The 12,239-nt window shown below is 39.0% G+C and overlaps 1 protein-coding gene across 1 annotated transcript; it reads left to right on the top strand.

The window, feature by feature from the left end:
• Positions 1 to 2,728: 2,728 nt before the first annotated feature.
• On the top strand, positions 2,729 to 3,216 carry LOC117564093 (uncharacterized). Its single transcript, XM_034242729.2, has one exon. It carries the CDS (start codon positions 2,835 to 2,837, stop codon positions 3,135 to 3,137), a length of 303 nt encoding a protein of 100 aa, XP_034098620.1. The 5' UTR covers positions 2,729 to 2,834; the 3' UTR covers positions 3,138 to 3,216.
• Positions 3,217 to 12,239: the final 9,023 nt, after the last annotated feature.

The raw sequence follows: 12,239 nt of genomic DNA, 5'->3' as shown, positions 1-12,239 counted from the left end.
TCTGATTTGTGAGTGAAGTAACCAAAACAAGTACGCGTAATCTGATATATTTATTTTTGTCGAACATCGTTGGCATTAAGCTCTGGCAACATTTCCGCATTTGAAATGATTTTTAATTATTATTTTTGTTGTGGGACGCCTACACATCAATGGATGCTCTCTCGTCGTTTGCTGGATGCTCGATGTGAGCTCAAATGTCAGGCTTAAGACGAGACGAGTTCAATTTCCGAGCGCACAAGAAAAGCCCACTACAAACGAAAAAAAAAATAGCAAACAGCCTTATCAAGTGGATTTGGATTTGTGTGTAGTTCAAGTACTCTGTGTGTGTGTGTGTGTGTGTGCATCTTTATGTGGGTGCCTAAGCTCCATTGATGACACGTCATTTCTGGCATAGACATCTTCGTCAAAAAAGTGTTAAGTCGAGTGAGAAACTAAAACCAAAAATAAAAAAACAGGTCTGGAGAGCCAACAAAAAAAGTGTCAATAAAATGTCATGGAAAGCCACTTAGTTGTAAAGTGTGTGTGTGTGTGTGTGTGTGTGTGTGTGTGTGTTGAAGTGAAGCCAAAGCTGGAGACGAGGAGGCCTCACCCAGGGCACTTTAAACTTTGTGCCACATCCGTTGTGCCAGGTGGGGCTTTTGCTTGGGTGGTGTTGGTGGTACAACCCACCAAACATTTGTCAATTTTTATCGTCTACGCTTTAGTTTTTTTCGTTTTTTGGTATTTGCGGTTCTCCAAGTCTTTTTTTTTCTGCACAATTATTATTGCTTTGATTTAAATCAGTCTACTGACCCAAAAGTTCAGCTACGGAAATTGCAAATTTAATAATTGACTAGACGCCAAAAAGCCAGAGTCGGAGTCGCAGTCGAAGTCGAAGTTGGAGGCAGCTGCGGAGCTCCAAAGTAAACCAAACCAAAGCAAACCAGGGGGCTTATTAATGCGATAACCTTGGCTGATTTAATTTCTTGTTCGCGAGCTGTGATTACCAGCAAACGACAACAACAGCAGCCGTAACAATAACAATAAAGTATAAAACACAGCAGCAGCAGCAACAACAACAACAACAACGGCATGAAAATCAAAAACTTGCACAATTTCGACACTAAACGACGATCTTTGGTATCTTGTTATTGTTGTTTCTTTGTAGTTCAAAGCCCAAGTTGGACTCTTAGTTAGTTAGTCGCATATTTAATTAAGAGATTGAGCCCCAAATAGTGTTGAACAATGGTACACGTTGTTGGCAGCACGAGCTCTGCCTTTTTGCCTCTCTTTACACTGCAAAAAAAAAAACAAGTCATTGCTGCGTTATTCCGGCTCTTTTTGCACCTCAGCAAATTGCAATTTCGTTGGATTTGTTGCAATCATTATCAACGAAAAGTGAACATTATCTTCAATGGGTTTTTCTATGAATTTATCTTGCTGCTTGATCCAATCCATTACCTCATTTAGCTGCCAAGTGTTTCCCTCCATGATGCCATGTGCAGCATCTCCTTTTTCGCCAATTATTATATAGCCATCAATCGAATTGCTTCTACAATAATCTTGCAGAATTTCGTATAAATAATCGTTCTCAATATTTTTCAAATTAAATTCAATTTTGAAGACGGTTTTCGAGTTAATAACGAGCTTTCTGCGCGACAAACACTTTTCGCAGTTGCACAATAATATTGGATTCTCTGTTGATTGATTTTCCGCATTTTCTTTGGGTATGTTAAAACATGCTTGTTTCCTTTCAAGTCCTTGCTTTGAGAGATTTGCTTCTTCTGGTGAATGCAACACGTTTAAATGTCGAAAGGAATGCATTGGACTTGGACTATCCATTGTATAAAGTCTTCAAAGATTTATTCAAATAAAAATGTATTTTTTTCTGAGAACTGTTGACGTATTATTCAGCAATATGTTTTGTTGGTTATGAAATGACAATTATTTCAATTGAAACATAAACACAATTAATCAGACATTAAAATTAGGAAAAGCTACAATTTTCTATTAAAAAATAATTTATTTAATTAAACATTAGAAGAAAAGGGTTTCCCCTAGAAAAAAATAATTTAATATTTAAAACCATAAAAAAAATGTAAATTAGAAAAAAAATTCAACAAAAATAAAAAAATAAATAAAAAATTTAATTTTGAAATGTAATATTGATATATTAATACGAATGCTTAAGCATATTTAAAAAAATACTTAATAACTTAATTGTAGAAAATTAATTTTTGCTATAAAATTCGATGTCAATATTTTTATTGTACATAGAATTAACTTATTATCTTTAGATAGATAGATTGAAAAAAAATAAAGAATAAAAAAAAAAATATTTTTTTTTACCTACAGACAGACAACATTAAACTATTAAAAACATTGAAGCATTATTAAAAATTCTTAAAACTAATTTAACTAAAATGAGATTTTTAAAAATGTTATTCCTAAAAATTGGTTATAGATTCTCTAACTTTTGATACAAAATTCTATATGAATATTTTTATTATATTATATGCAGAGAGAAAACATTAAACTATAACAAATATTTAAGCATTCAAAAACAAAAAATACTTTACCCTAAATTAACAATAATTTAATTGTTCTAAACGTTTTAAATTAAATTTCTGAAAATAAATTATAGAAACTGATTTTTGCTATATTCATTTTAAAATCAAATATTTGTACTCAAAAAATTAGAATTAATAACGAAATATGAATTGTATGAATTGTACTTTTAAACAGCTTCATTTGCATTGTAACTCAAGCATAAATTCCAGTCTAGTAGTCTAACCATTTGGTTAGATTATTGCTCTATTCACTTTAAAGGAAATCATCATAAGAACACTACAAATATGTCGAATAAAAACTACGAGATAAGCACACCGATTGCGATTTACCGCTTGTCCTACGTGTTGCAAGTGGCAGACGACAAGAACTTGCTGCCACGTGCTGCCCAAAAGGCGAAAGAAGTGAACGTATGTGGCTATATGATGTATACGCACAGTGGACACGCTGTCAGTGGTGAACTGGAGGGAACTCGGGATGATCTGCAGCAGATGCTGTACTGGCTTCAACTGGAGGGCGGGGAAAAGCCACGCCTTGGTCGTTATCAGCAGCAGCTGAAGGCCAAGTATGATGATTTCTTTTGCTGTTAAACAACTGTTCTGAGTTGCTTCTGCTGCGGCTGCTGTTGAGAGTTTTGCTTGATTAAAATTGTAGCTATAACCACGAAAATTTGTTTCGAGTGCATTTGCAATAACTCTGCCATAAACAATAACAATCAGCCAGAGAGTGCAACACAACAATATTGAACAATGGATCACTGACGATCCAAGCAAACGACTCCAACTTCAAACTCTGCCTGACTTTTTCAAAGTCAAAATCGCGATTGTATCATCAGTTGCAGTTGCTGTCGGTGTTGTTGTTGGGGGGTTGAATGACTGTGATTTTTGTTGGCCAAAGTTGGCAGATAAAATGGTCGCAACAAACAATGAGCTGAAGCTTTGGCCTACTGAGCCACGGCAGCGGCAGCCGCATCGAGACAATCGAATCAATTCATTTTTCTAGGGCGTACTATGCCACTTGAACGTTGAACTGCAGACGCCCCAATGCTGACTACTGTGAAGGCCCCCAGATCGCAACTCCCCAAACGTTCCATTGTTATGGTTAACGGCAACAGCCAACTGCAACTGCAACTGCAACAGCAGCAACAGCAGCAACGACAGAGCAATCGCTGCTGCAAGTTGGTCTTGATCGTGCCATAGCACTAGTCATTTTAATTTTTCGCTATTTTAGTCGAAGTTTGCAGCTCTTTTGATGGCGCTACTTGCTGCATTTCGCAACACTGGTTTGTGTCTTGCCTGCCACACCGTTTGTGTGTTGTGTTGTGTGCCCCCGCCATAACTCATGCTGTGTGCAGCTGGAGATTTATGTGCTTTGTTCAAAATGGGAGCAAAAAGCTGCAACAACAAAATGTTCTTGCCAAGACTGGATGTCAACAGGATTAGGTCGTAACATTTTTTTTTTTTTGTTGTTGTTGTCGTTTTAGCAGGCCATGGCAATTCAATTAGACCTAAATGCTGTCAACAAGCAGGCACTAATAACCAACAATGCAATGGAGTGAGAGAGATTGCCAAGTGTCGTCAGTGTCTGCCTTGTGTATCTCTCTCTCTCTCTTTCTTGATCTCAGTCTCTGTCTCTGTCTGCGTCTGTTGCATAATACATATTTTATGCATGCAGAGCGCTCTGGCAATATTGCAACATGCTCGCCATGCTCTGTTGTTGTTGATGATGATGCATAGCCTCCAGAATTGCAAAGTCGCAACATCGTCGTCGTCGCCCCTCCCTGAAACTGAAACTGAAGCTGAAACGACAGCCAGACCAAGTCAGACCCGACCAGGCCAACACCGCACTCGTAGAGTCAGAGTCAGAGTCAGAGTTGCAGAGTTGCGAATCGACCCGGCCAGACTAAAGCGCGACAGTCCTGCGCCAAAAAGCATCCAGCTGTGAGCCGGCGTCGCCTGCCCTCCCTCTGTCTTTGTCCCTCTCCTGCCGTAAGTGTGTCGAATATTCAAGTGAAAATTTCCCGCATAGATCTCAAGTCAGTCACTCAGTCAAGGCGCAAAAAAAAACACACACAAAAAAATCGCGAGTGCGGCGCTTGTCTTTGGCCACAGTGTGGAGCACAACCCAAGCCAATATCATAGCCACAGCAACCTCTGCCTCTGTCTCTGCCTCTGCTTCTGCTTCTAGCCAAACTCTCAGCTGTATCTGTTGTTGTTGTTGCAGCGTATGCACATGGATTTTATAGGTGGGTAGCTCGCCTGCCTGCCTGCCTAACTGCCTAACTGCCTTTCGACTGGTATTCCACTCGCATTTGATTAGAGACTTGGGCGCTGAGCCAAACTTGTCGTTACAGTTGTTCTTATTGTCGTCGTTGTTGTTGTTGCTGTTATTCTCTTTAAGTCGAACAATTACATTTTAAGCGTAACACAACCTTGGATACCGTTAGATTTTTGCAGTCGTTGGGCGTGTGTTACGTCTAGTGCATAACACAGCAAACATATTTCGCATGAGAATGTGAATATGGATAGAAATATGTACAAATTTATTAGACTTTATATCGTGACAAATAATACAATGATATAGCAGCGTGTTTAATTCAATTGTTGATATTAAATAATTACATTAAAGGACTGTTCATAAAATTTAAGAAGTCATATCAATAAAATTAAGCAAGAAAGTGACACTAACTTAAATTTGACCATATGAACCCTTAGATCTAAGAGACTATAAGAGATAGATATATAATATGGTATATTTGGCACTCTGTGGTATATTTTGAATGTGCCACTATATTAATATATCCAATGTTATTTTTCGTATATTTTAAAATAAATACTGTACTGTTTGATTTTATTCACAACGGGTTACACGTATTTCACAGTCGAGCACACTCGCCTGTAGTTTTCTCACTTGTAATATAAGGTTGATATGGTATATAAAAAACCTCAGTCTTAAAATATGAATAGATAAATACAAAAGTATAATTTCATTCTTCTTATCATTAGTATATAAATGATGCAAAAACCAACATAAAATCAGATTTAATTAAACAGTTTAAAGAAGAAAAGAACGGATTTCTTTTGACTTAAATTAATATAAATAAAACAACAAATGGCATGCATAAGATTCGTATTATAAGAGTAACATTCCTGATATAAGCAGACCTGTAAAAATTGCTCATCTTAGATCTTAAAATTCACATTAATGTTTAAAATTTACAACTAAACCAAAATGTGGAGTTTCATAAATCACGAATCTTAACTTTAAACTGAAGATAATAAAGTTTTCTACATTTATAAAGTTACATTAGTCGCATTCTAGAGACTAACGTAAATGTTCATTGGGTTGGATGGCAAGCACACCGCTGGGCTAAACACGATTCAGCAATCTGGAAAACGTCTCGTTGACTTCGACGTCTCTTTGGCAAGAGTCTCAACAGCAACAGCAACAGAAACAGAAACAGATCGCCAGCTCTCAGCTTGGGCCACAAAACAGACCCGACCAGACCACAGTCTTCTATCCCCTGCCCAATCCCCTTCTCCTCCTTAGCCTGCCACACAATTCCGAGCTGACTGTCAGACGGGGCCAGCTAAAAGCGAATCGACCACACCCGCACACTTCATTATTTTTATGTCGCCTGTGGTGGTACGATTTAAACGACAACGACGACGGCTCTGGAGACTGTTTTGAGACCGTTGAGACTGGGTTACAGATACAGAGTTGAAGCTAAAGCTAAAGCTGAAGCTGTGGCACGACATTCGGCGTCTGCGCTGCGCTGTGTTGAAGAGAACCCCAAAAGCAAACTCAAGAAATTAGACGCATTCGACGTTTTGGAGCGAGCGACAAGTCAAAGAGTAGCGCCTTAAAAATGCCCCAAAATGCCCGATTCCGATCCCCAGACACAGACCCAGACCCGGACCCAGACCCAGGCACGGGGCTTCAACGTTTGCTGCGACGCTAGTCAGGGTCTGTTTGGGCATGGGCACATCTCATGTTGATGTTACAATTGCTGGTTGTGCTGCTTGTAACTTCTTTTCAGTTGGGTTGGGGATCGGGATCGGGATCGTGCGCCAGCCTCAAATGTGCCTGGTGGGGCTTGGAAATTTGTTTGGAGCAGCTGCAACGCCAAAGCAAAAACAACAACAATTATCTACAATTACAACAACGGCAGTCGGCGAAAAAGTCGTTACTGTGTTGCTGTCCAAAGATTGCTTGTTGTTGTTGCTTACTGTACGCCTTCTAATGCGATCGCTGACTCTTTGGTCTTGGTATTGGTCTAAGGCAGACTTCAATGCAATTTATCTTGATGTTTAAATCAATAATACGCGAGTAACGTCATCAAAGCAAACTTCGCTATTTTAACTGCAAATACATGTAGAAGTATATTTAATAGTTGCTCTCGCTCTTGCTGTTGCTGTTGCTGTTGTGTCTCGATTATTATTGAAATTTGCAATATGCAGCAGCCGCTTGCAGAGTTTATTAAGGCACGAACAGAGCTCAGAGCATTTGACGACAACAGCGACGGCGGTGGCTTCATAATTATTGCTATGGGCTTTGATCTGGTTTCGTTCTCGCAGCTTGAGATACATTTGTATCTGTGAGTTTGGCATGCGCTTCGCTGGCGTCTGCGCCTCAGTTTCAGTCACAGCCTCAGCCTCTGTCTGAGGGTTCGGCTCTGCCTCGGCTCCGATTCTATTGTGTTCAGCGTGTGGCCTGAAGAGTTGCTGCTGTCGCTGCTCTTGTCGCTGCTGCTGCCGGGTTTCTCTATTTAGCAGTGGGCGGAATTGTTTCGTAATTGTAAAATATGTTGTCATGCTGTAAGTTATGATCGTTGCTCATTTAAAGGCAGCAAATGCGGTATAGTTTTCGATTTGCTGCACTTATTAGCAGCTATAAATGTGGCTAATTGTCATTGCCAAATGGCTTAAGAAGTCTGCGTATTTTGTAGACTTTATTTTTGCAAAACTATACAAAATTGTAGACTTACTTTGCGCAATAAAAAAGAAGTTCATTAACTATTGGAACTACATTTGCTTATTGGAGACTTCTTGCAAAATGACTACAAAATTGGAGAGTTGCGACAGGCACTTAAGAATAAAGCCTCCAACTGGCTTCAGTTGTTGCAGAGCTTCTGGTGTAATTAAGTTCAAGTTTTTCGCAACTCTACAAAATTGGAGACTTGAAATAAGTATTTACAATGCTGCTATTAAAAAAAGTTTATTAAGTATCAGAACAGATTTTGTTTATTGTACACTTTTTTTGCAAAGAAGTTCATTAACTATTAGAAATTCATTTGCTTATTGGAGACTTCTTGCATAAGTCTACAAAATTGGAGAGTTGCGACAGACACTTAAGAATAAAGCGCTAAAGTGACTTCAGTTTTTGCAGAGCTCCTAGTGTAATTAATTTCTGGTTTTTAACAACTCTACACATTTGGAGACTTGAAATAAGAATTTCCAATGCTGCTAAAAAACAAGAAGTTCATTAACTATCAGAACCGATTTTGTTTATTGCACACTTTTTTTTGCAAAAAGTCTACAAAATTGGAGAGTTGGTGTAGGCATTTAAAAGCAAACCCTAAAAAGACTATAACTATTGCAGGGCTAGTTGGGCAATTATGCTTAAGTCTTTGACAACTCTACAAATTTGGAGGGTTGAAATAATGCTGCTAAAAAAGAAGTTCATTAACTATCAGAACCGATTTTGTTTATTGCACACTTTTCTTGCAAAAAGTCTACAAAAGTTGGTATTTGCATTTAAAAGCAAACGCTAAAAAGACTATAACTATTGCAGGGCTAGTTGGGCAATTATGCTTAAGTCTTTGACAACTCTACAAATTTGGAGTTTTGCTCAAATAATTATTTACAATGCTGCCTAGTAATGATGTGTTAGTTGAGGCCATTAAACGTATCCTATTTAGACAGTTTTATAATTTAAGCAAGCATAAAAAGCCGATGGTGCTGCATTAACATTTAATTAGCATTTGAAACGATTTAGACGTGCGGCCGGCTCTAAACCTAATCACTTTTGGCAGCTGGTGAAGATTTTTGAAAGTCTCCAATTTTGTAGAGTTCATAAAAATTGCTATATTTGTGCGCATTGGCACTAATAGTGTTATTGCCTTGCCATCATTAGTACAACGAGATAGAGTGTTGTGGTTGCCTTGCTGCTGTTGCTGTTGCTGCTGCTGTGCCACAGTGCGTATGAGTGCTCTGGCTGCTGCTGCTGCTGCTGTTTGCTGGCTCGTTGCGCATACGCCACGTTGCGCACGCCACACGCCGGCCATCAGCGCTCGCTGCTCGTATTTCGGGCCATAAAAACAGCAACAACGATAGCAACAAATGACAACGACGACGACGACGATGCAGAGTTTGCCGAATGGCAAACTGGCAACTGGCAACAGCAAGACACACACACATACACACACACATGCGCACAATCACATCGACACTGGCACGTTTTAGTGCCCATTAACGAGCAATTGCAATTTAAACTGGATCGCTCAGTTAGCAATTTGGAGCGTTGCTTTTATGCAACAGCATCGTCGTCGTCGTCGTCGTTGATGTTGTTGCAGTTGTGGTATTTTGGACAAATGTAGATTTTTTTTGCTGCTGCCTGCTGATGTTGTTGCTGTTGTGCTTTGTAAGTTCGAAGAGACAACACAACGATGGCGAGTTGAGTTGAGTGGCCTGTGGGCCACCACCAAGCAGATTCGACGTCCGCCCCGACAACGCCACGTACGCGCCAAGGCGTGCATGGATCGAAGTGACTCTCGTTTGTGGTTGCTGTTGCTGTTGTTGTTGTTGCCGGTTGTTGGCGGTTACAATGCATTTCATCAGGCAGGCAGCTGCTGCCTGGCTGCCTGGCACTCTTGATTTTGTGCCTCTTAGATTATACGTTACGTTTGCTGCGTTCGCGCTGGACCAACAGCTAAGATACATAGATACCAGATACTTTTGCTATATGTGTATGTGTGTGTGTGTGTGTGTGTTGTATATTTCTTTGGCTAATAGCAAAATGTTGGCTATATGGCCCTGCTTCGTTAGATATAGATAGCGTTCGATTTGCAGCTCAGCCGGCTGCAGTTGTTGTTGATGTTGCTGTGGCTGCTGCTGCAGTTGTTGCTGTGGCTGTTGCTGTTGCTGGCATGCCTTCCTTGGCAGATAATCAGGCAGGCAGGCAGGCAGGCAGGCACAGTTGGTGCTAGCTTGGCCGGATGGCAGCAGTTTTGCTGCTGCTGCTGCTGCTGCGCCTAATGCAAAAATTCGATCAGCTGCATTTTCAGATCTCGACCCATATTTTGCTATATATTTCTGCTGCTGCCGCTGTTGTTGTTGCTGCTGCTGCTTAAACTGGTTTCGATTTGCATACACGTTGGACGCAGGAGTGCGATGCGATGAGTGTGCTTAGTCATATTGGGCGGCCATTAGAATGCCGCCGCTGCTGCAGTTGCAGTTGCAAGTTACAACAAAATAGCAGTAAAAGAATATCCATTGGTCCCCACCTAAACTAGTTTTCTTAGATATATATGTATATATAAATAGATTTTGTTGTTGTATTTTTGTAGAGCACAGCGCAGTCTTTAGCTTGGCACATTCGTTTCGTGTGTTGCCACCGCGATGCTGTTGTTGTTGTTGCATGTTGCAATCGATTGCGAAACGAAATGTGCGACCCACTGCGACTAATCTTCACTGCAGCAGCAGCAGCAACAGTTGCTACAAGAGTGTGCGCTGGGCAGGCACCATCAAAGACCACAGCCTTTAAAACTCTCGTGCTGCCGATCGTGTTGTTGTCGTTGCTGCTGCTGTTGCTGTGGTTGCTGCTGTTGGTGTTGTTGTGGTTGGCATTGTTTCCTTGCTTGTTTGTAATTAAGCATACGTCGTGTGGCACATGGGATGCCAGGCATCGCCTCGTCGTATCCAACAGATACTTTCACAATTTGCTGCCTGCAGTTGGTCAGCAGCCACAGCAACAGCAACTGCAGCAACAACAACAAGAACAACACTCGTTGCCATTGTCGACAACTTCAAATTGTAACACACTCAAATTCTAAGGTGTGCCGAGACGGCCATTTAGATTGTGGAACAAGCATTATCTGTCCCGTCGCTTTCCCCTTCGCACACCCCTCCCCCTCTCTCTACTCTGTACAGCAGCAGTAGCTAAGAGCTAAGAGAGCGAGGTGTCCGACAGGGAAGGCCAAGAATTTGTCGGCTAATAGAGAATGGCGAGCGCACTTAATGATGCCAACTTGTGTCGCCCCGATGTATAAATAACAAACGAAAACAGCAAGTGAGCACGCTACATACGACAATGAACGACACGCAGATACCCTATACAAAACAATCACGAAATAAAATTAATGATGTCAACTCTTAAATGTTGCTAATTTCCCATAAAGAGCTTCAACTGACAAACACAACAACAATACAAAGAGTACTCGACAACAGTAATCAACAACTAAAGTGGAGAGCAGACACCTCAACAACAGCAACAGCAACATCAACAATCAGCAATCAATTGCTTTAATACCAGTTATCAAAGTAGTCAGCTCTGTTTTGTTGCCCTAAAAGTCTTAACTGCACTTTAATTGGCCAGAAAGTGAGAGTAATCAGTTGATTTATTGCCAATAACTTAATATTATTATTATGATGTTGGGATTGCCGCTCTGATTAGTTAATAACTTATACTATAAATACAACTCAGCATTTAACACTCGCTCATAATAAGACAAGTTTTATTGCATTTCATATGCACGCTAAGAAGCTCAAGAATTCATTATCTTATCTTTTTGAAAAGAAACCAGTACGCAACTCTGCGCTCATTAAGGTTGCTGAACAACGAGATACCACGCATTATATTATAGAGTAATAAGGAAAATGTTATTTGTTAACAATTAGGACTTTAACTTGTTGTAGAGAAGGAATTATTATATGCATATCTTCTGAGGAAAAGTTTAAATAACATTGAAATTACATAAAGAGAAAACATTTAGATTGAAAAGTAAATTGCAAATATTGATTTAAGATTTTTCTTTTTTAAGAATTGATTATCTTATCTTTCTGAAAAGAAACCTGTAGGCAACTGCGCTCATTAAGGTTGCTGAACAACGACGCATATCACAAGCATTTTATAATAAAGTTATTTGTTAACAATTAGGACATTAACTTGTTGTAGAAAACAATTAATTATATGCATATCTTCTGCGGAAAGGTTTAATTAACATTAAAATTACATAAAGAGACAATAATCTAGATTGAAAAGTAAATTGCAAATCTTGATTTAAGATTTTTCTTTAAAAAAAAGAACTTGAACTAAGTTTTTAAGTTAAGTTAACACTTAGTTACCCTAAGGTTTACATCAATATTTACTTCAACTAGATTTCTTTTGGGCATATTAATATTATTCTTATGAACCAATAAAAATAGATAAACATTGTTCATTGTTCAGTTACATAAAAATTTATATAATAAAAGTCTGAAAATATTTTAATATTTTTATCGTGAATAAATTTAAATATGTATTAAGAATTACAAATGTTATAAACAGTATAACACCTACAAAAACTTCTTCAAAAATATAAAACGTTGGAACCCTTGATATGTTTATGTAATTTTAAAGACAATATCACTAAAATTTATGTTACATAAACGAGAAGAAATTGAAGTTGGCATCTTTTATACATAGATTGACTT

The sequence above is a fragment of the Drosophila albomicans genome, chromosome 2L (genome assembly GCF_009650485.2).
Source record: "Drosophila albomicans strain 15112-1751.03 chromosome 2L, ASM965048v2, whole genome shotgun sequence".
NCBI classification, from domain to species: domain Eukaryota; kingdom Metazoa; phylum Arthropoda; class Insecta; order Diptera; family Drosophilidae; genus Drosophila; species Drosophila albomicans.
The sequence above is the reverse complement of the archived record's forward strand: the minus strand, read 5'-3'. Positions and strand labels throughout refer to the sequence as shown.